General features: G+C 52.2%; 1 protein-coding gene across 1 annotated transcript in view; it reads left to right on the forward strand.

Annotated features, from left to right (window-relative positions):
- Positions 1-23,522, forward strand: part of IGSF21 (immunoglobin superfamily member 21) — a gene marked incomplete at both ends in the record, with an annotated part of 243,056 nt that overhangs the window by 95,661 nt on the left and 123,873 nt on the right. The window contains one exon of the mRNA XM_079930265.1: positions 9,196-9,308. Within this exon, the coding sequence (XP_079786391.1) occupies positions 9,196-9,308 (113 nt within the window). The remainder of the gene's footprint in view (positions 1-9,195; positions 9,309-23,522) is intronic.

Here is a 23,522-nt window from a genome sequence, read left to right on the forward strand (position 1 = left end):
TGATTGAGTTGGAGAGGCTGAGAGAGACCAGATCATTAGGGGCCCAGTTGTCCATGACAGAGGCTGAACTTGATCCTGAATTGGAAGGCAATGGGGTGGGGAAATTGCATGGCATTAACCAGAGAGGTGGCGTCATCATATTTGCATTTCAGAAATATCACTGTGACTCCGATGTTGCGGGTGGATTGGAGGGGCAAAGCCTGAGGCTTGGGAACAGCAAGGTGGCTGTGCAGGGTCCTGATGGGGATTTTAAGGGCCCGAACCAAGGCAGGGTTGGTGCAGGGCAGTCACAGTTCTGAGAGCTACTGGAGAGGAAGAATTGATCCATCTTAGAGACGGATGAGCTATTAACCTCCCCTCTTTGCTCAGACATTTTCTTTTCTTCAAAGGCCCCCCTCTATCTTCTGCCCCACCTCTTGCCCCCATTTCTGCAAACAAGGAGGTGATGGCTGGGAGCACCTGTTAGCCCAGCATGGAAGGGTGTGTTTCACAGAACCCTCTATACCTGCCTGAAAGATATGGTTGCAGTAATTGGTTGTTGTAATAATATTTATTATTGTAGTAAGTACATGGTGCGGGGTGCCCCGGGCGGCTGTCGTACCACGCTATGGTATTTATCTTCATGAGATGGGGTGACCTCTTTTCTTCCTGAGTGGTGGTGCATGGAGCTCCTGTTATCACGTGGAGATAAATCCGAGCCCCACAGAAAGGGGAGGGTGGCGTGAGGAATTTACGTGACCCTGACTCCCACGGTCCACTCTGGCAGGTGGAACAAAGCTGGTGGAGCTGCTGCCACCACCTGACTGTCTGTCTGCCCCAGGTCAAGTCTCGGTGTGGTCCAAGCTGGTTCTCCCAGGGAAGAGGGGTCCTTGAGTTCTCTGCACCACTTCTACACTCTCAGACACAGAAGAGGGTGAGACACTGTCCCTGTCCTCAGGGAGCTCCCAGTCTGCTGGCAGAAACAGCCCTGCCCTCTGATAGAAAGACGGTGGTCCACTGCTTTTGATTCTTCTCTAGTTACTTTGTATCAACAAGTGATAACTTGGGTGACACAAGATAGGCACTTCTGGGCTAAGGGAACTGTCCAGAGCTGGGTTCAGATGTCAGGGATGTGATGGGACAAATTTATCCATCCAGCCTCAGGTCTCTCACAGTCCCAGAAAGGGTCTCAGACACACCTCCCTGGCCTCCCTGGGATCCTCTGCTGTCTTTGAACTTGAAAATGGCCCCCAACCACAGTCATTCTGCTGCTCCCTTGTGGAAGTGCTGTGTCTTGCTGGTCTAACCAGCAAGTATTCAGGGATCAGCAGGGTTCATTGTGTGTGGGTAGAGTAAATGAGGGAGAGGGTGAAGGGAGATGAAATCAGAGGGATGGGCAGGGACAAAGGTGAGTGTGGGTGGACCATCTAGGAGGCAGGACAATAGACCAGCAGTAAATGGCGGCTGGGCTCAGGAAGGTAGTGTAGAGTTCAATTCTGGATTTATTCTGTAGAGCCTGCGGGCCTTGCTGGTGTTCCCTGAACTGGGGAGAAGGAGGGGGACACATCACTTCAGTTTTGGACCTGTTCATTTGGAAGGCCAAAGGACATCCGAGGGGTTCATCAAGCAGTAACGTGGTGCTCTATGTTAGGGGTTCCTAACCCATCTGCTACAAGCTACCTGGCTACCTCTGCTGGTGGGGAGGCTACCGGGACCCCAGCTCAGCCCAATGTTCCCAGGAGAAGCAGGACATCATTCCGATGCAGCAGCAGCGCCTCTGTGCCCTGATTCTGAGCCTTGCAGCTCTGGCAGTCACCCTGCTCGGGTGAACGCCCGCCTTCCTGCCCCAGGGCCCTGCTGGTTGAGCCAGTGCCGCTGTCCATGGATGCCGCAGCCTGTGGTCTTTGCTCTGCCCCTGTGCTGTCTGCTGACTCACTCCTTAGGTCCCTCTGTCCTACCATCCTTGGTACTCACCGCCCAGTGGTGACTTCCTCTGTTGGACGGAGTTCTGCCTGACCTCTGTGAGAAGCCTTAGAGGACACTCTGCAGGAATACCAACATCGACCCAAGCAGATGTGATCAAAGAGGCAGGTTCACAAGGCACCTGGGGTCACGGCGGCCCTGAGCTTGGGCTGCGCCACAGGGAAGAGGTGCTTCTGAGAAGGCCCTCCTGGGAACACCACCCACTCTAACTATAGAACAGCCTAGAGGATGGGCAGAATTAATGTGTTTCTTTATTCAACACATGCTCGGATCTGGGCACTGTTCTAGGCACACAAGTAACATGGCAAACAGAAAGAGTTAGTGGCCTTGTGCACTGAGAATGTACAATGAACACATCGTTACAAGTCATTTTCAGTGTCCTAAGTGATAGGAAGGGAGGGGTATTTGGGGAACTGTGATAACCTGGGGAGGCCAGGATACTTTTCTTGAGGAAGTGAGATTTCCATGAATCCCTGAAGGATGAACAGAGTTACACAAGCAAAGCATAAGGGCTTGAGAAAGAGGAGACAGCCTGTGCTGGGGCCCAGAGGGGAGACTGAGGCTACACATGAGGAAGAGCAGAACACAGCAGGACCTGGATAGGGGGTGAGAGCCAAGCCTGGGCCCGATCACCCCAGAGAGCATTTGCGCCTCTTTCTGCGGAGCAATGAGAAGCTCTGAAGGCCCTTATGAAGGCCATGGCATGCCTTTTAGAGAAAGCTCTCTGGCTGCTGGTGGAAGATGATTGAAGGGCATCCATGGGTGCAGGAAGCCCAAGACAAATCCTAATCGCACAAGTTACGTCCTTAAGTCGCACCATCATCTACCGAACAGCCACGAGGAGGCAAGTACCAGGGCAGCATTTACTCTCACTAATCCTTATAGCGGGACGGACTGTTATCCTTACCTTCTGACTGAAATAGGTGAAGAGGTCTAGTGGTTTAGCCATGGTGGACCACGGTGGGATTGTAACTATGGTGACCAACTTGTTTTGGTTTGCCAGGGACTTTCTAGTTTTAACACTGAAAGCACCTGTTCCAGGAAACCCCTGGGTCCCAGGGGAGACTGAGACACCTGGTCACCCTAGTATAACTCATGCCTCTTTGCACTACCTGTACCCCTCCCATGGAAACCCTCTCTGACTCCCGTCTAGCCTGGGGCCAGACATGAGCCAGCCCTCTAGAAACATCCTCCCTGAGCTGGAAAAAGGGAAAGGAGTGATGCTGGGATATTGCAAAGAGAGTCTCCAGGTAGAGGAACTATTTGTCATCACCACATTGGGAGGGTGCCTGGTTCCTAAATATTGCCTGCGATTTTGCTAAAGGTATCTTTTCTTTTTTGGTACACGGGCCTCTCACAGCTGTGGCCTCTCCCGTTGTGGAGCACAGGCTCCAGACGTGGAGGCTCAGCGGCCATGGCTTACAGGCCCAGCCGCTTCGCTGCATGCAGGATTTTCCTGAACCGGGGCACGAACCCGCGTCCCCTACGTCGACAGGCGGACTCTCTACCAGTGCGCCACCAGGGAAGGCCGGCTGAAAGTATCTTTACAGGAGTGGTGTAACTGCTGTCAGCGATAGAGGGGGAGAGTGATGGCCCCATTCCGGGTAATGAACTGCTTAGTTAAGGTGAACCCGTTTCCACTCCTGATCCAGCTTCTTGATAGGGTGCTTGGTGGGGGCGGGGGGAGGGCTTACGCATCGACGCTGATTGGTGGCAAATTTAATGCCGAGAAAGAGCTCCATCTTTAGCTGGTGGCTGATTCATTGACAGGTTCGCTTCTCGGAGAAATGGCGTTGAGTTGTATAGGCAACGATGGCGTCAGGATTCAGGCTCAGTTAACATCTGACATGGGGTTGATCAGAGCTGGAAGACCCCGAAAATGCAGTTCACCCCTCATTTTGCCGATGTGAAAACTGAGGCCCAGAGAGAGGGGCAACCCGCCTGAGGTGCCAGAGCTGGTTGGCAGCACAGCTGAGCCCACAACTCACGTTTCTTGTGCTCTTTCGACTGGATTCACTGCCTCCTGGCTGGTGGATGAGCCCGTCTCTCCCCACCCCTGCCTGCTCAGCGGCCCCTTCTCACCAGCTCAGGGGCTTGATTCAGGGATCCTGGCAGCATGGGGCTTTTTGGATCTCCTCCCTTTGGTTTTCTGTCCTCTGCTTTGTAGAGGACTCCTGGTGGGTGTTCTGGCTCTGATCCCGGTCCAGATGGGATGTCTGGCTGAGCTGGACATTTCTGAATCTCCTACTCCATGACCAGCTTCCAATGTCAGACCCCACTCTTCCCACTTCCATCCCAGGACCGTCCTTCCTCAACTGGACAATGGGGACTGGGGGACGAGGGAGCATGGGGATGCCTCACCCTGCTCAGGGGTGCCCCCTTGTGGGCAGGGCTGGTGATGAACAAACTCCTAGAACGTGCTTCACCATGTTGGACCCTGTGATTGTTCCCACGTCTACGTTACACATGGGGAAACGGAGTCCCATGGAGGCCACATAACTTGCCCAGGTTAAGACTGAGTGGTGGGGCTAGTAACTTGAACCAGATAACTGACTTCAGATTTGTTGGAAGCATGTGGGTGGGAGAAGCAAGGAAAGTGAGGGGGAGGGTATTTTCAGAGAAAGAACCAACACGGAATCTTCGGAAGATGATGGGATTTTGTGAAAAAGGAGCTGGAGGAATGTTAGACCTAGAGGAGAACTTTCCCTGGGTTTCTCTTTTGCAAAAAACTCCTTGGCCATGAACTCTTGTTATCCCCTCTCCCGTGTGTCTGTTTCTGGGAAGGTGAGTTCTCACCTGTGATCCAGGTGTTGACGAGGGCTGATGCAATCCTTGCCTGGTACATATGTCAGAAAATCACCCTGCCACCTGCTTCTCCTTCCCTCCCCCGGCCAGTGATCCTACCTCCAAACCCAAGACTTAGAGCCCATGCATTGCCTGAGGCTTCTCCAGGCCTTGGGTAGGAAAGGTCTAGGGATCCCACAGTTCACTGTGAGGCTCTCGAGCCTGGAGGGAGTGGGGTCTCCCCTCTGCCCCCATCCCTCGCTGGGACCTGATCTCACCCCGGACCTCTGTGTCTGCAGTCTCCCTCTCTCCGTCATCATCTACCCCATCTGAGAGCCAGGCCTCTGATGAGGATACATTCAATGCAGCGGCCAATGGCGGGCAACCCCCCGAATCCTCACATGACCTCAGCAAGTCCCGTGACTCTGCTGCGGCGGTAGCAAACGTGGTGGACAGCTTGGCCTCGCTCGAACTCGGACAGATCTGGGTTCAGATCCCGGCTTTGCTGCTTACACGGCAGCAGTACTGAGCCAGGCCCTTCACCCCCATGAACTGCTGTTCCTCCTTTGTGACAGAAATATTCACAGGGTGACATGAGCACTGAGACCGCCCGCCCAGAAGAAAGCTCAAAAAAGCATCACTCATATTCTCATTTGAATACTCTACTGATATTAATGAAACTCCCATCCCAGAAGGAGAGGCAGATGTGCAAACAGACAATTACACTCCAGCGCGACATACGCAGTAATCGCAGCGTCTTACCAGGAAGACACGCGCAGGCTGTGCCAAGAGCCGATGGAAAAACGCGAGTGAAAGTTCTGGGAGAAACTGGAAAGCGCCATGCGCCCAGGGAAGGAGGTTTTAGTCCTTAACGCGGAGGCCTCCTGCCTGCTCTGCGGCCCGGCACGCCCCCTCCGCCCCTCCCAGGGGAGCTGAGAAGAGGAGACACCTCCGCTCTGAGCGATTCGCCCCCATGCCCCTCCCTCTGTGACTTCAAGGACCTCGGGAATGAGAGACACAGTCACTTTCCGAGAGAGGTGTTTCCTAGTGTTTGTTCCAAAGGACTCTAGCAGGGTGGGAGCTAGGAAGTGGCAAATGAGGCTCAGGGTCCTGCAGCGGGAGTGAGCGCCTCCTTAAGCCTGGCACCCTAGGCATCTCGCTTGCCCCACCCTCGTGCTGGCCCTGGTTGTAATCCTACAATGGGCTCCAGAGTGTACAATGTTACAAAAAAGTTTCCCACCACCGCCCAAGTTTGGAGAATCACAAGCACACTCCAGCTTCAGGGCCTTTGCACGTGTGGCGTCTTCCATCTGGAATTCTCTCCCTCTAGAGTCACACATGGCTCACACTTTCCTTTATTCTGGCCCTTTCAAGGGAGCCTCCTGGGTCGTGCCCTGTCCACAGCAGCCCCTCCCCCATTACTCTCCCTTGCTTTACGCTGATTTGCTTTTCTTCATTACACTTATCACCACCTGACATATTTCTCATCATTTGTTCCTTTGATTATCGTCTCCTCTGCTGGACCATCGTCTGCCAAGAGCAGGACCTGCCTGTTTTCACTGTTGTATCCCTGGTGCCTGGAACAGTACCTGGTACCGAATAGATTCTCAATAATTTTTACGGAAGAAGGCAAGACAGATAGAAGGAAGGAGAGAAAGTTTTGAGACATTTTGAAGGGAAGAACCATGTTTAATTTTGTTTAAACCAAAATTTCTCACACTTAGTTGATAATGGAAATCTTGTTGCCTGATACGTCTATTAGCGGCTCATTCTCTAAACAAGCCAGAAAATACTGTCTTAAGGGGTCAGAAACACCCCCATGCCCCCACCTTTTAATTCTCCTCTTCCGGTATCCCAAGGACCTCCTCTCTCTGCTATGCGGTGGGCTTTCTCTGCTCTCACCCAGGCCTGCCCCTGTGAAGCCTGTGCCCCAGACACCTGCTACACCTGTTGGCGCTCCCAGCACGACCACCAGTCACCAGAGTTTCCACCACTTCCTCCAGTGCCCACCAGGCTCACACCTGTGATTCCCTCAGGGCTCGCCAAGAAACGGTGACCCTGCAAGCTGGCACCCCGCCCTGGCCCGCCTCACATACATGCACCATCTGCACCCGCCTTGGGCTGGCTGGAAGATTTATACATCTGAAAATGTGTCCTTTCCACCGCCTTCTGGTGGGAGGGGCCGTTCTCTGTTCTTGAGCTCCTCAGCCATCTGGACGGTTGATGCTCATCTTAGCTGTAGCTCCAAAGGTGAGACATGCATCCCAGCCCTGCTGGGAAGGTGGGCGGCGGCAGGGGGGTCATCCCAAGGCTGGGAACTGTAGCAGAGGGGATCAGGTCCTGGTCTCCTGCCATGGTCCCCCAGCAACACACTCCCATCCTTCCCAGGGCTGGATGGGAAAAGTTTGCTGGCCCATTCTCACCTCTCCCATCCTTAGCTGTGTGTAGCGTGGTGGTCATAACTGAACCAGAAGGTCTGGGTTTGAATCCCAGCTCTGCCACTTACAGCTCTGTGATCCTGGCAGGTTACTTTGCCTCTCTGTTTCCCCATGGAAAGTCGGAATAATACTAGTTCCTTTCTCCTAGGATTGTTGTGAAAATTAAGCGAGTCAGTGTGTATTAAGCACGGAGCCCAGTGTGTGGCACAGTGGGCGCCGTGGAAGTGTGAGCCGTTATTACTATTTCACACTTGACTTGGCTTTCCCCAGCATGCCCCCTCCCATTGGGGTTCATCCCCCTGCAGGTGGCCTCCTTGTTTGTCATGGGTTGGCACTGGCTGGGCTTGGGGACTTCTCGGATCATCTGGCCTGGGCCAGGTTTCCCCTCTCCCCTCCCCCAGTCCCTCGCCGTAATCCTACCATTACCCTCGCCCGCTTAGTGTGATCGTCTTGTGAATCTGTCCCTCCACTGTAGGCCCCTGGAGGGCAGGGCCATGCTCAAGCCATCCTGCTTCCTGCCCGGGGCCTGCTCAGAGCAGGTGGGAGCACACTCTGGGGCAGAGTGAATGAGGAGAGGAGGGGGCAGAAGATGGGTCCTTCCTTCTGCTTAGCTTGATCACTGCTCTCACGGGCCATGTGTCTTCTGTGGGGCTCCCTGCAAGCCTGACCTTCGGTCTAAGTTAGACGCCCCCTGGGGGTGAGCCCCGGGTTTACCCCCTTACCCTGGGTATTGGGACCTGAAGCCTTGGACCGCACAGGTCAAGTCTGCCTCGAGTTTCCAAATTGATCCCCTCTAGGTTGATTCTTTTTTCTTTCTTTCTTCTTTTTCCGTAGCGTGTTGTAACCATGAAGCTCCAGGCAGGGGTCAGACACCTGGGCTCCATCTGCTTAGGTTGCCTGCACAACTCAAATCCCCCAATCCGTTCTGGCTAGTTTTCTCATTAAGACAATCAGACTGGATTGCTCCATTAGATCAATGGCTGGACATCAGCCAGCAGGAAGCCAATCCAATGAGCCTGGACGATCAGCCCAAGAATGAGGTCCCTCATGGAGCTGCAGTGGGCACCATGCCCTGAGGATGGGGCCCTGGGAGGCAGAGGGGGTGGGTCAGAGGACTCAGCAGGCTGGACTTCGGTGTGAAGGCATCAGTGTCGCCCGGGGTGTATCTGGCAGGAGAAGAGCCCCAGCTCCTGGGAGCTGGGCAGGGATTCCGGGGACAGCTGGGGGGTGAGAAGCATCATCTGTGCTTGCAGACAATTGAGACTCCTTCCCAGGCAGTCAGCCTGTTATCACCGCCCCCCCGCGACCACCGTCACCACCGCCATGGCCCAGGGTTGGAACTGCATCTCCTTTGGGGCGTCAGGGTGTGCTTGATGGGAGATTTGGGGCTTCAGGAAGCAAACGCCAGTTTCCCAGTTCTCTCTTCCCTTCTCACCAGGAGTCATTGTATGAGGCTGGGAGTGGAGGGGGATGGGTGCCTAGAACACCATATCCCGATGTTCCAGGGACCCTGGCTGCATGAGATGCTGGTGGGGTTTAAGGGATGGCTGAGCACCCGTATTCAAATACGTTTGGAAGCACTAGATTAAATGCATCTCAACATGTACATTTCCTACAAAGCTCATGCACACTGCGACTTTCTAAAAGCGGGGATGGAGGTGCAGTGTTGGACCACAGACCCGTTTCTCTGGGGTATCTTGTAGAAATACATTGAGGCACTTCCTCCAGGTGCCAACCGGTCCTACTTTCATGGGACAGTTCATCCCAAGAAGAAGTGTTTTCAGGATTGGAGGGATCCATGGGAGCCAGGAAGTTTCTCAGAAAGGGAGGCATCGATGAGAAGGTAGAAGAGGGTGATGAGCTCCACTCAGGCCCGCCATCACCATTCACATAGACCACAGTGCGAACAGCGCCCCCTACAGTTCTGCCGGCTCCTTCCCCCACCCCACCTGTCAGCCCAGCCCTCCAGATCAGCTCATGCCCTCACCACCCCATCTCCTTTCTTCCATAGGCTACCTGACTGTCAACATTGAGCCTCTCCCACCCGTGGTGGCTGGTGATGCTGTGACCTTGAAGTGTAACTTCAAGACAGATGGCCGCATGCGTGAGATCGTGTGGTACCGGGTAAGTCACCCCCACTGTCCCCTCTGTACCTATGGCCAGGGCTGAGGGTAGAGTCCCCAGAGCCTCTCTGGAGATCCTCGCGGGTTTGGCCTTATATGAGCCCTAACCAGCCCTGAGCTGTCCTGTGCTCTCTGCTAGGTCCCCATCCTCTGCTGAACCCCTCCTGGAAGATCCTTTTGCCCAGGTATCTATTTCTCTTCTGCCCTCAGTTTCTATCTCGTGCTGACGTCTTTTGTGTCCCTAACATGCCCTTATGTTCAGGAAACCCCAACAGTACCTAGTATTGGTTACTAAGAATGCTGCAGGCCCTGATTACAGTGTAACTAAAGAGAACCGAAGGGTGGAATTTGGGGCATGAGGATTTGGGTGATGTTTTTCGCAGGGGAGAGAGAAGAGGACAGCTCCCTGCCTTCTTAAAAATCAAATTACAGACATAGTCTGCCTTCTAATCCGATTACACCTAGGACTAGTCCACATGTCTGGCACCCCAAGGTCTAAGGAGGTCTGAGAGATGCCCACCTGCCTGAGGCCCAGGTGTTGGCAACAGGAGAACCAGCTTTGGGTCATGGAAACAAGTGTTGGCCTTTTTAGCCACCGATAGACATTTCTATGTGTCTGGACTGGGCATCCCAGCCTGGTCTCCCTTTGCCACAAGGGAGTCGGGGCTGGCTGGGCTCAGGAGAAGGTCCAGTTGGCATTGACTTTCTTGCAATGCCGCACTCAGATTTGCACAGAGCCAGGTACCGCCATCTGGGGTACGGGTTAGGCGGAGAGTTGCTCTTCCATGAGCTACAACAGGGGGTGGCAAAATGTTTCGGTGAGGCCCAGATAGTAAATATTTTCCTCTCTGGGGACCATATGGTCTCTGTCGCAACTACCCAGCTCTGTTATAGTGTGAAAACAGCCACAGACAGCATGCCGATGGAAGGGCATGGCGGGGTTCCCATAAAATTTTATTCAAGGACACTTGAATTTCATGTAATTTTCACGTGTCACAAAATCTACTTCTCCTTTTTAATTTTCTCAACCACTGAAAAAGGTAAAAAAAATGTTCTTGGCTCATGGGTCATACAAAAACAGACTGTGGGCTGACTTGGTCCACCAGCCTTAGTTTGCCGGCCCCCGATCTAAAACCAACACTTCCCTAGGCTTTGTAAGTTGTGTTGCCCTTTCTTCAAGTGAAACCAATGGGTGACACAGTCAAGTGTAACTGCTCTGGAAGGAGCGTGGAAGTAGGGGGTGGGGAGTGGGGAGAGGAGGGGGAAGGTGGGGGGTTGGGTGGGCGCAGCTTGGGGATGAGGCATCTAGAACTGGTTCCTTTGCTCCTTCAAGCTATTGCCACACCCACGGTGCGGTGCCAGGAAACCCAATGTTAGAGGATCCTGCTGGAGGCCACTCACCATTCAATGCCTTGACTCGGAGCTGGGCTCCCTCCTTGCTCTTGGTCCAGTCTTGCTTTGAACCGTCCTGTAGTTACTGTTCCTTTCTTGGCCTTTGAGTCATCATTTGCTGGTCATTGCTATTTTGCTGGGTGCGGTGACCTGGGCTCCTTTTAACCCACATCATTGTTCCCCATCTTAGCATCGTAGCCCCTCCTACTTAGAATCGCCTCCGACAGTTGGATCCCCACAGGGCCCCGGCTTTAGAAGAGGTTTCCATCCTGGATAAATCAATGGGCCTAGAGAAAGTCAAGACATATGTTAAATAGTACCATGAACTGAATCACTAAGAGGTGTGTGTACGTGATACGGGAACTGCTTGGCCGACACACGCTGTGAGCATCTCATTAGCACCTGGCAGAGGACTGGGATAAATTAACTCCAGCTCACTGCTGAGGATGGTACTGCATCTCTTCCTCAGCCTTGAGTGAGGGGTAGTGAGAGACCTGCTGAGAGAAATACAGAGACCCGATGGGAACAGTTAATAGGAGTGAAGGTGGGAGGGAGCTTGAAAACAGGAAAATACCAATAGGCATCTCATTGCCTTCCCATCCTTTGAAGCAACTCTCTTCGCTCTCGTTTGAAATCAAATGTTCCCGCATCAGTAGTGAAAATCTCCCTGCAGAAGTAGCTACCAGGGCTGGGGCAACAGCAGTGCCAGACCGAGGTGTAGGAAACCAAGAGCAGGCTTCCACATGGCTCACGTCGGTGTTCTCTGAAGACCAGGGGCGTGGCTGGGGCAGGACGAGATGCCTAGCTTCCAGTGCAGACAGATTCCCCTTCCCCTTCTCTGCCCCAGAGCTGAGCACCCTCGTTCACTGCTCCCCCATCTCCATCCTGGCCTGCGATCACATTGATCGCTTTGAACACCAGTTAAGTCTCTTACGGGTGTCAGGCCCTGCATATCAGGCTATGGTAGGCTGCACTAATTAATTTATTTTATTTCATTTTACATCCTTTGACTGAGAGCGTCTGGAATGAGGGTGGGGGTGGGGATGCAGATGTATGCAAATCACATGCAAATTGCCCACAGGAGCCAAATACTTGGGCCCTTTTGATTCTGTAGCTGGACTGAGGAAGTGGGCTCAGCCGACTTGGTATTCTCCCTGGGACCAGGGGAGCCCTGCATGCCCTGTCTATGATGGTGAGGATGGGGCAGAGGACGGAAGCAAATTCCAGGGAAATGGCTCCATGCTGTCAGTTCTCTCTTTGCCTGCTGCCACTCTGGCCTTCTGACACCTATCACCTCTTTTCCCAAGGAGCCAGCTGAACAGAGAGATAAGAGCTTACCGAGACGGGGGCTCCAGGAGCCAAAGCCAGGGCAGGGCTTCTGGAGGGTGTGGGAGAAGCAGCAGTGGAAACCCCAGTTTCCTTCCCCAGCTGGATCCCCCCCAGACAAGCCCCCACAGCTTTATCCCCCCCATGTCTGTCTTCCCCCAGCTGCCCACCCTCCCAAACAGGGAGCTGCCGAGCGTTGTTTGTTTTCTGTACGTGTGTCTGCTTCCCTCCCCAGCTTCCTTTGCCCATCCTTCATGAAAGAGCTTACAGAGCCCGGCTTGGAAGGAAATGAATAGATTACACAGGTCCAGCCGGGGCTGTGTCTCCAATCCCTTTAGCAGGGAAAAGCAGGGCATTGTGAGGAGGCTGCCTCTGCCCACTCAGCCCAGTGGGCACAAAATGGCCCAAAACATGTGTCAAGCCCAGCAGCCTCCCCTCTGGTCCTAAAGACGTTATCTTACCAACGGGGTCATCCTAAGCTCTCCGAAGCTTTCAGAAGCAAGTGGATTGGATTCTTTGGGTAAATTGGGGGAGCTGATGGAATTGTGTGAAGCAAAAGGGATCACCCCCTCGGGGTTAACAAGAACACTGTCTCATCATTTGGGAAGGTCTTGGCCTATGGACCCCTTGGGGATGGGGTAGGTGGGCAGGGAAATAGGAGGAAGTGGCCAGGGCCTGCACCTTGGACACCTTGCCCCATGGTCAGGCCAAATTATAGAAAAAGATGACAAAATTCTAGAATAGCCTCAAGAAAGTGGACATGATCAGAGCCCCTGGGTCTGTGCTGACCAATATGGTAACCGCTTGTCACATGTAGCTATTTAAATTTAATGAAATCAAATTAAATTAGAAATTTGTTTCCTCAGTCAGACTTGCCACATAGGATTAGTGGCTACCATATTGGACAGAGCAGGTATAGAATATTTCCATCATCACATAAAGTTCTATTGGACAGCCTGCTGTAAATATTTGAAAAATAATTTTATGGCCCCTCCTTGGAATGTACTGTACTTTCCTGGCAAGGGACTGAAAGTGACTGCTCACTGAGCCAGCTTTCTAGGCAAATTCACTGTAAAGTGAATTTCAGAAAAATGAATTTTATTTGTTGTGTAACCTGCCATCATTGGATTGCGGGGAATGGGGGGTTGGAAGAGGGCTTATCATTCTCAAAAGATGTCTTTGAAAACATAGAGAAGATGTCAAGAAAGTTTTCAGGCCCCTGAGGTGCTGGCATCTTAGTCATCTATCAAAGTCCTGTTCAACTTAAGGATGCTTCACAGCCTTTTCACCATCTCCCACGTTTTCTTCACTGTTGCATGGGTTCCCCTCCCAGATTTGAGTTTCCCAGGCTTCTTCAGAGCTCAGGCACATACCTTTCCTTTTTCCCTAGAAAATATACAGCCGCTAATAGAGTAGGGATGCAATTCCACGCTTGGCCAGTAGGAGGCAGTCGCCTAACAACCAAACTATTCTAGCATTAAGGTTGGGACCTGGTTATAGAAAACAAATGATAAATAATATCCTCTACTTAATCATTTCTATCCATTTACACCTAAATTTGGGGACTCCTTCAGTAATTCTGCTAATACTAATCTGAGTGACTAACATTATTGATGTTACCTTACTCTGTGCCGGCCACTGGATTAAGGGCTATACGTACATGCCTGCATTTCATTTTCATGCTGGCACTGAGGTTGGTAGTATTGTTAAGCCTGTTTTTCAGATGAAGACACTGAGGCCATCCAAAAAGACTGTGTCAGCTCATGTTGCCTTCCCTGACTTCTGCAGAAAGTTCTAGACGCTTCCTCCTCCCTGATTCCTCTTTGAGGGTCTATACTCCAGCTCTTACCTCATTATGTCAAAATATCTGTCTGCCCACTGGGCCGTGAGCACCTCAAGCACAAAGGCCACGTCTTTTCCCCATTATATCAACAACACCTAGCGGAGAGTCATCTCAGTAAATATTTGTTACATGAACAAATGTTAGAGGTGGAAATACACACGCACGTTTTGACAGACCATGCCAGGTAGCCCACTGCCATTTCGGGTGGACATCTGTGTCTAGCTGATCGTATCTGTCTGCCTGGGGAGTGAGTGTGAGTCCTTGTGTACTCAGGGAGCTTTGTGGAGTTTGGAAAAAAAGGAACATTTCTTATTAGGGAACGCTGTCTAAACTCATTTACTTGGAGGTCACCTGCCCAACAGGCAAAGCCAAAGGTCTGTTTATATCATAGAAATCCATTAAACAGCCACAGAGGATCCTGGAAATTTAACCTTTCACAGCAGTTTTTTATCATCTTTCCTTTGTTTCCTCTCTTTCCTTCACAATTGGTTCCCAAGAGCTGTGCTGGGCTCAGGTTACAAGGCCACAGAAAAGAGCCACAGAGCAAGGCAGAGAGAGAAGGAGATCTACAAAGAGTGATAACTTCAGAGCCCCTTATCTCGCCTCTTTCACATTGTGGGGAACGTGTGCCTGAGTGTTTGTTTAATGGTGGAGATTCCTCCTCCAAGATGCTGCCTGGCCTGGGGCGAGCTCCCGCCCTAGGGCTCTGCTGGTTGCCTGGGCAGTGAGGGTTTATGGCTGCTCTGAACCATTAGAGAAAGGATTAAGCCTGGAGGCTGGGAAGGGTAAGGTAGGGAGAGAGGACTTCAGCGTCAGAATACCTGCATACCTGTTCAGGGCATGTGGCTTCAGGCAGTGACATAATCTTTCTGTTTTAGAAACCTCATCTGAAATTGGGCATGAAACCACCTACATTGTAGGCATAAATGAGATAATGTCTGCAACCAAACAAGCCCAGTGCCACTGCAATCCTTTTATTCCGCTCAACAAAAACTCATGATGGGACCTGTTGAACGAATGGCAGCCACCGTCCTCTCATGTCTCTTGGTAACAAGGGATCCCAGAGAGGGAAGTTATAGAATCAGAGTGGAATGTGTTGTGGGAAGATCACCAAAATAGGATTCCTTGAGATCCAGCCTACCACCTGCCTTGCCGACACAGACAGGCAGAGATAATACTTAAAGCGTGTGCCCTCTTTGCCGCTATGTGGTTCTGCTGGTGAACTCACTGGATTTGATTCTTGGAAGGTCGTCACACAGCTAAGCCCTTTCAATGGATCTTAGCTCCCCCTGAAGCCAGAAGCTATTTCAAAATGCCTTTACTGGCCCGGGCCCTCTCTTAGCCTCAGTCCTTCAAAATGTTTTGTTGTCTGAAACAAAATGGAAAATGATGATCCTAAAGGGACATTACAGTCTAATGATATCATAAGGGCAAGAAGACAGGTACAGTCTTGGTGATGAGTAGAGACTAGGGCCCAAGTCCCGGAGAACTGGGCTGCATCACTCCTTTGGCCCCTCTGGCTTGGAGCCCATCCTGGCAGCCTTTGGCTTGGAGGGGCCCCTGGCTTGGAGCCCATCCTGGCAGCCTTTCAACCTGGCTGCTCCTTGCTACCCCCTTCACAGGTCTTACAGCTCCAAGATATGGAGGAGGAAGAGATAAAGGAAGACAAGAAGCCTTCTACACTGAGCCAGGGCTACACTGGCTGAGCTGCCTTATCCAGCTCTCCATTCTCGCCCCTAGCCTCACAAAGGAGCAGGCTTTCCCTGATGGGGAATGTCCCATACCTAATTTTATCACACCAGTCACATAAGAGGAAAGAGAAAGTACCAGCGAGAAGGCCCACCAAAGGACAGCTGATTGTACAATAAATGTAGTGCCACATAAGGAGGAGACAAGCATCTTTCTGAGTCTAGTTCCATTGCAATCTTTGTATTCCACCCTCAACCATAGATTGTATCCATCCCATGTCAGACAGCTCCTCCTTCTTGGGGTGGAGTGATGGGAGCAGCTTTAAGCTCCCTCTAGAGGTCAGAGTGTGAATTGCAACTATTGCATACCCAATTCTTGGTTTTTAATGGACGTTTGGTTGCCAAGAGGCAGGAGTTGCCCACTCTAACTGCTCCTTAGAATTTCCAGAGGGACTTGTAAACACATACTGATAGCTGAGCCTCACCCTACAGTTATTGAATCAGAATCCCCTGGATTGGAGCCTCAGGGTCTTTGTACGTTTAACAAGCTCCCTCAGGTGATTATAATGCCCTCGGCTCAGGCAGGGACCGAGTCCTGGTGTTCGGGAAACTGTTAGAGGGAGCTGCTCCATTCACCCATTCAACATTAATTCAGCACGTGGGTACTGAGTCGGATGGTTCTAGGCACTGGGGGGAGCATCAAGGAACAAGAGAACAAGATCCTGAGCTCATGTGGGGGAGTTGGCGGGGGTGGGGTGGGCGAGAAGTTAAAAAGATAAACAAGCAAGAAAATACCGGATAATGATAAGGGCACATACAATTATAATAGAATGATGGGATGGAAAGGGATTCGCTGGTCAGGAAAAGACTCTCATTTAAGCTGAGACCTCAAAGGCAACAAGGACCCCGCCATGCCAAAGTGGGGAGACGGAGTATTCTGGACAAAGGAAAGAGCACATGCAAAGGACCTATGTTGGGAGCAAGCTTTGCATGTTCAAAGAACAGAAAGAGAGCCCACTGCATGGCTGGAATGAAGTGAACGGGGGAGAGTTAAGAGATGAGGTGAGACAGATGAGCGGGACCATTCATGCCAGACTTTGAGCTCCAGAGAACTGGGTCTGGAGTGATTCTAAGAGCAGCAGGAAACTTTGGAGGGCTTTAAGCAGGGAAGTAACAGGATATGGTTAGCTTTACTTAAAGGTCACTTCTGGGTGAATGGACCATGGGAGGCAAGACTGGAAGCAGTGTTATTAGAACAGTTCAGGCAGGAGGTGGCAGTGCCTTTGGTGAGTACCAGGAGGGCAGTGGTGGAGAGGATAGGAGGGCAAAGAACTTCTGCTGTGACTTGCAGGTAGAGTCCCAAGGGCTTGCTGACATGTGCAGGGGGGTGGGGGGAAAGGGAAGATGCGGGATGGCTCCTGGCTTTCGAGCTTTTGCAGCTAGATGTGAGGGCTGGCGCTGTTTCCTGAAACTGGGAGGGTAGGCGGAGGAGAAGGATGGAAGGGGTTCTTTATCAGCCATGGTACGTTCCAAGTGCTTCTAAGACATGGAGATGGAGCGGGCAAAGCAGCAGGGGAAGCTAAATCTGGGATCCTGGGGAGAGGTCAGGACAGGAGATTTACCCTTGAGGGTCATCCAGGTGTGGATGGATCTAAAGCCATGGGCCTGGATGAGATGATGCCCCCAGGGAGGGCGCAACAGAAGAGCACCCAGTGTGGACCCTGGGCACTCAAGATTTAGAGACAGGAAAGGAAATCAGTGAAGAGATGGGGAAGTAGCAGCCAGCAAGATATATAAAGAAAGCTGGCGGAGTGGGGTGCCCAGATCCCGAAGGAAGGAAGTAATCCAAGAAAGAGAGAATAGTCAGCTGCCTCCAGGTTGCAGTGGGAGGACTTAAAATAACCGAGGAATGTCCTGGACCAAAGCAGCCCCCTCAGAGTTAGTGGGGGCAGAAGCCTGGCTTCAGTGGGCTGAGGGAAGTGCTAAGACCAGCTGTGGAATAGCCTTGCGGTTTTGAGTATTAAAAGGATTTGACCTTGAACTTCTGGACAAACCTTGCAGATAACATAAAGACACCATTGCTTCTGTTTGGCCCATCTCCGTTTGCATGTCGTTCATAAGCTACCAAGGACATTATCTATTCCACACTTGCCCCGTCTTGCAATCCGCAACTGATGGCAGCATCACCCTCCTATTCAAGGATGTGGAAGAGTTTAGGGGAGTCTAGGGTGATTCAGCAATGCATTTGGTATTTGGAGGAAACATCCCAGCTCTAATCATCCAGTTAACTCAGTGGCCTGTGGATGACAGCCATTCACATAACCCTGCTCAGTACAAGGTACATGAGGCTGGAGATGCAAAGAAGGACCCTCTTCCCTCCAGGGGAGAGCTTCCAAGTCCAGGTGTCATTAAATTGTAAAGATCTGTTTCCTCATCTAGCCAATGGGCTTGATTGGCTCCCCATAAGCATCTCCCAGGGGTTTGTGTGAAACAAAGGAGATGCCTACAGAAAAGCCAAACCCTCAGTGCAGGAGGAATAGGTTTCACTCATGTCCCTTTATCCTCTTTTCCGCCTGGCCACGTCTTACTCATTCCCTTCTCTGTGTAGCCTTCTGACCTCGCTCATCAGGCAGAGCTCAGAGATCCTCCAGCGTATGTTCCCTCCGCATTTGTACATTCTTTGATCAGTGAGGTATCGCCTGGTGTTTTAGTCCTTCTTGTCTTTGCGTCTGTGGCTGAGGTTTATTTATCTGCTTCTCCCATGTGTGCCGTGGTACCCACAGGCCCTGGACCAGAGTCTTCATGTGGCATCTCTGGATCCCTAGGGCGGGGGTGGATAGGCTTCTGGAGGTGCTTGGATCCCCAGAAAGTATGCCCAGTATGTTGCGTACATTTTTTTAGTGGAAAGGGACCGAATGTTCTCAAAAGGGTCTGTGACACCCCCTAAAAGTTTCAACCATAGCAACAGCAGGTGTGCAGGGCTTGTGAGGGTGAAACGTGGAGGGCGTCATTACCTCCACCTGCGGGTCACCAAGGTGGTACTCAGGATGGGTCTCGGAGACCAAGGGGCTGCAAGGCTGTGACAGGAAGCCTGTGGTCCCTGAGCTTTCCAGGGACCTGGCGGGCAGGGGCACTGCATTCAGCTTTAGATGGGAAGAGCGGTGGGGGGATGGGCTTAGTCCAGATGCCACAGACCAGCCAGCCCAGCTGTGTGCACAGACTGTGGGACGGGAGAAGGAGGTAAGAGGGGGGAAAGGAACGGCTTGCTCTGGCAGCAATTCAGCACTCACTCTGGCATGAGGGAAGGTGTTCTGACCAGAGAAATCTATCCTCTTTGGGGAATTAAGATCAGGTGTCTGATACTGGCAATGAGCCCGTTTCTCTGCCTAGAGGTGCTCACACAAGGCTTATAAGGGCTCTTGGCTCCCAGACCGTTGGTGGGGTGACGGGGAGAGTGCCAACAGTTGGAGTGGATGCCCAAATAACAAGATGTCCTGTTGGAGCACATGTGGACGCCACCTGTAACAGGCTGTCCCACTGGATGGTCGTGAAGAGAAGACAGGGTAGACTGGCAGGTCCAAGGTAGACACATTGATTTGTCCACACTTAACAAATGCACAGAAAAGAAAAGAGCAGGGGCCTGGGGGCAAAATGTCCTGCTGTGTGACCTTGAGCAAATCACTTCCCCTCTCTGAGCCTCAGGAGTTTCATCAGTAAAATGACAGGATGAAGTGAGATGGTCTCTATAGGACGTGCTCTTTCCCATTTTACAGCCAACCCCCCGCCTTCCTTTCCTCTCCTCCAGCAGACCTGGGCTGGTGGAAGAGGCTGGCACTGCACGGCCAGGTGCTCCCCGGGGTGGGGCTTGGGCAATTCCTCATCAGGGTAGAAATCCCAGCCCGAGATGCTGTCGGGCCCTCTGAGCCAGTGGGCGCCAGAGCTGTATGAAGCCCAGAGTGTAAGTTCCAGCCGACTCTGCCTAGTTGAGCCCTGCTGGGTTTAAATGACAAGGGGGCTGACTTAACTTGTGGGAGGAGAATTAAAGGTGAACTTCCGCTCCAGCACACCAGTGACATAAAAGAACATGACTGAAATGAGAGATGTTTCCCAGAAAACCAGCTCAGGACGCTTCTCCCTCCTAAGTCCTTCCTCCTCCTTTCCTCACCTTTTCTGGGTTGGGTGTGTCGTCCTTATATGAAGAATGACTGTATCCTCTTCCCAAGAGGCTCAGAGATGTCCCCAGGGTCATCACAGTCACCCCGATGCAGACAGGCACAGCCTGGCCCTTTTCTAAAACACACTATGGCTGCCCCACACTTCGCAAGAGCTCCCCATTGCCTTAAGAACCAAGTTCAAGGTCATTGGCCCGGCTCGCAAGGTTCTTGATTCAAGCTCCATTGACTGATTTTCTCCAGCCGTGCTTCCTACCACGTTCCCAAATGGGCCCACCAGTGGAATCATACGGCCTATATGCAGTTCTTGGAACATGCCAACGCTCTTTCCCACCCCCATGCCAATGCAAATGCCACTTCCTCTGCCCACGACGCCCTTACCCGCTCCATCTGGCAAACTCCGACTTGCCCTCCAAAGTCAGCTGCAGTGTCACCCCCAGAGACATTTCCTCATCCTTTTTTCCCTTCCATCTTTTTCTTCATGCAATCACCATGACCCAGGCATCTTAAAATACTCAGAACTCTACCCTAGGACTTAACGCACTGGACACAGATGTTCACTTATGCAGCAGCTATTTCTTGAGCATCTACTATGTGCCAAGCATTGGGACTAGAGCACTGAGTAAGAACAGTGGGGTCTTGTCTTTATGGAGCTTGTAGTTAAGCAGGGAAAGAGATGTGGCCTGGAAGACTGTCAAATTTCTTTGAAATTGTGGTAACTGCCCCCAAAAAGACAGATGCCTGCTAGCTGAGAGCTCACAACAGGGGGATTAATTCTAATAGTTGAATGTCTCACTTCCAGAATGTAAGCACCTTCTTGGTAAAGACCAGGTGTCCTGTTTGTATCTGAGCACATAGCTTAGAGAATGAATAAATGAATGAGCGAATACCTGATGTGGCTGAGTGACATGGAAGTAAACCCTTAGTTGATGAGGTGAATAATTTTCTCACAATTAGAAAAATGGATGGGATGACTTGAGGACTGGTGAGTTCCCTACCCCTGAGAGTGTCTAAGCAAATTTTAGAGTGGCCTCCTATCAAAAATACAATAGAAAGAATTTCTGGCTCCCTGGCCCAAGGGAGCCCAGAACAGGATGACACTGTCCATTTCAGCTCTGGACTTCTGTGCTACGTCAAGTTCAGCCGCCCAGCGACAACATCATGACAAGGTAGGGATGGAACCTCCAGCCGGCTTGGCTAGCCCACACATCAAGTGTGGGACACCAGGTATCCAGAAAGTTCTAGATTCCCCAGGAGAGGGGTGATTGTAGATGTTCTGGGAATCTGCTTCATGTGGGTGCCCCACCCTTGAGTGAACATTCAAAAGAGAGGAGGCTTCAGACACCTGGGGGCAGAGAGGTGGGGGGAGAATGTGAAGGGAGTTGGTAAGACCAGATACAGAAGAGCAGTCCGCAGCTGAAGGTGTTGTAAAACACATCTCCGTCATGTCACCCTGCCTGAAACTCATCACCGAGGCCTCTCTGCTGCCGTTGGGACAAAGATCCGAGCCCTGGTGTCCTCTTACAGGGTCTGGCCCTTGCCCGCTCCTCCAGGCTCATCTCCTGTGTGCTCCCGTGAAGGAAGAAGCTGCGGGCATTCAGAGACCTCAGGGAGCCTTGACCAAAGGAAAAGGAAGGACTGGGGATGGGCAGAAAGGGTCCTGCAAGCTGGACCCGCTAATTCTCATGTCGGAGCCTGGGAGACTGAGGTTAGATGGGGTTAAGCACCTTGCTCTGAGTTGTGCAAGAGAGAGAGGTCGGGTCAAGCTTTGAAGCCACTCTCTGACTCCAAAGCGATGCTCTTTCCTTAGGCTCCGCTGAAGGCCGTAAATAGCGTCCTGGGGGGTGGGAAGGATTTCCGCCCGAGTGACAGGCAACCCGAGGGCTGCACCCTCAGAAGGGCTGAACCCCTCCGGCTTTGGGGAGCCTCTTTCTTCCTTCTTCTCCTCATCAACGCCATCGCGATGGTTTGGGTCTGGTGCTGTGTCAGGGACGTTACAAAGTCATCCCACTGGCTCCTCACGGAAACCATGTGACACCGGCACTCTTGTCCGTTTTAGGGTTGGGAACATTGAGGCTCAAAGAGGTAAAGTAACAGACCCCAAGCCTTGCAGACAGTAGGACGGCTCAGGATCTATCCACTGGCCTGACTTCCCCTTACAGCCAGACCTTCTCAGCATCTAGGCTTGCCCACAGAACTGCAGGGGGCGTCCAGATCCACCTTTGGGAAGCTCCTTAGCTCTGGCACAGAGCGAGACAGAGAGGGCCAGGGGACGGGGCGGGGCTGGCTGCCTCAGGATGTCCTCATCATCCACAGCCAGAGCCACCTCTCTGCAGAGGCAGCGGTACAGATCCATGCAGGGGCTGTCAACACCAAAGGAGGACCCAAGGGAAAACACAGCTTCCACCTGCAGAGATGACGCAGACAGCACGGTTCACCTACCCTGAGACAAACGTGCAGAGCAGAGCAGACAGGTGGAAAGGACAGGACCCTCCCCTCCCGCGCCCCTCCCTGCACGCCCCCCTCGCACAGGGCGTCTGCCCACGTCCCTTGGATGAACCTGAGAAAGCGTTTGGTGCTACTATCCGGAGCCGGGTCTTGGAGCACAGCCCTCAGGAATCCCAGCAATGAGGGAGAAGGGTGGCCTGGATTAGCGGAAGGTCTGAACTGGAGACTATCCTTCAAGAAATGAATTTGTTGATGATTATTATTAACTATTATTATTATTATGTTGCGAGATGGTGGAGTAACTCAGATGGGTCAAAACAAGTGTTGTCGAGGAGTGGATCTTGGGGGACCTGCTTTCATGGTTATAATAGTCACTTCAATTGGCGCATTAATTATACGTGAGCAGATGCTGCCAACGTAATTGAGGGTGTGGGAAAGCCGCTTCTTAAGTGGTTGGAGCGCGCGCCCCGCTAACCAGGTGCACTCGATGGATATCAAATCACGCCAGGCTTGATATTCGGAGATGGAGGGGAGTGAGTCCTGTCTGAACGTGTGGGCTCGGACTTCGTGAGATGTCCAGATCATCCCCTCGTGCCTTCTTTCCTTCACGTGTGGAATGAACACCTACAGGAAACCTGCGCGGGGTTTTGGGCACAGCACCGAGATGCCGACCCCGGCTCACGCTCTGTGGGGAGAGACGGGATGTCACAGAGCCACAGAGCAGGAGCCCCACCCTAGTCTGGAGCTGCTCCGGAATGAGGAGGGGACAAAGGGCATGGCCAGTAGAGCCAAGGGCACGTGCAGAGGCCTTGAGGGTGGCCCATGGAAATCCCATCGGGCACTGGTGAGGGCTGGAGAAGGAGAAGGAGACAAGGCTGAGGGCAATCAGGGACCCGAGAAGAACGAGCTACAGTTGGAGTTCCAGGCAGTGGAGCTTGGCTTGTATCCACAGGGAGCATTCGAAGAATTTTTTTTTTTTTTTTTTGCGGTACGCGGGTCTCTCACTGTTGTGGCCTCTCCCGTTGCGGAGCACAGGCTCCGGACGCGCAGGCTCAGCGGCCATGGCTCACGGGCCCAGCTGCTCCGCGGCATGTGGGATCTTCCCGGACCGGGGCACGAACGCGTGTCCCCTGCATCGGCAGGCGGACTCTCAACCACGGCACCACCAGGGAAGCTCACATTCGAAGAATTTTAAGCAAAAGTGCAGCTGCATCCAGTTTTACAGATCTCTGGACCCCTCCCAGCGATATCTGATAAGCATCTCAGACTTGACACAGCCAAAGCAAAATTCTGTATTTCTCCCCCTAACCCATTCCCATTCTTCCCCGTCTCAGTAAGTGGCATCA

This window comes from Stenella coeruleoalba (genome assembly GCF_951394435.1).
Source record: "Stenella coeruleoalba genome assembly, chromosome: 1".
Classification (NCBI taxonomy): domain Eukaryota; kingdom Metazoa; phylum Chordata; class Mammalia; order Artiodactyla; family Delphinidae; genus Stenella; species Stenella coeruleoalba.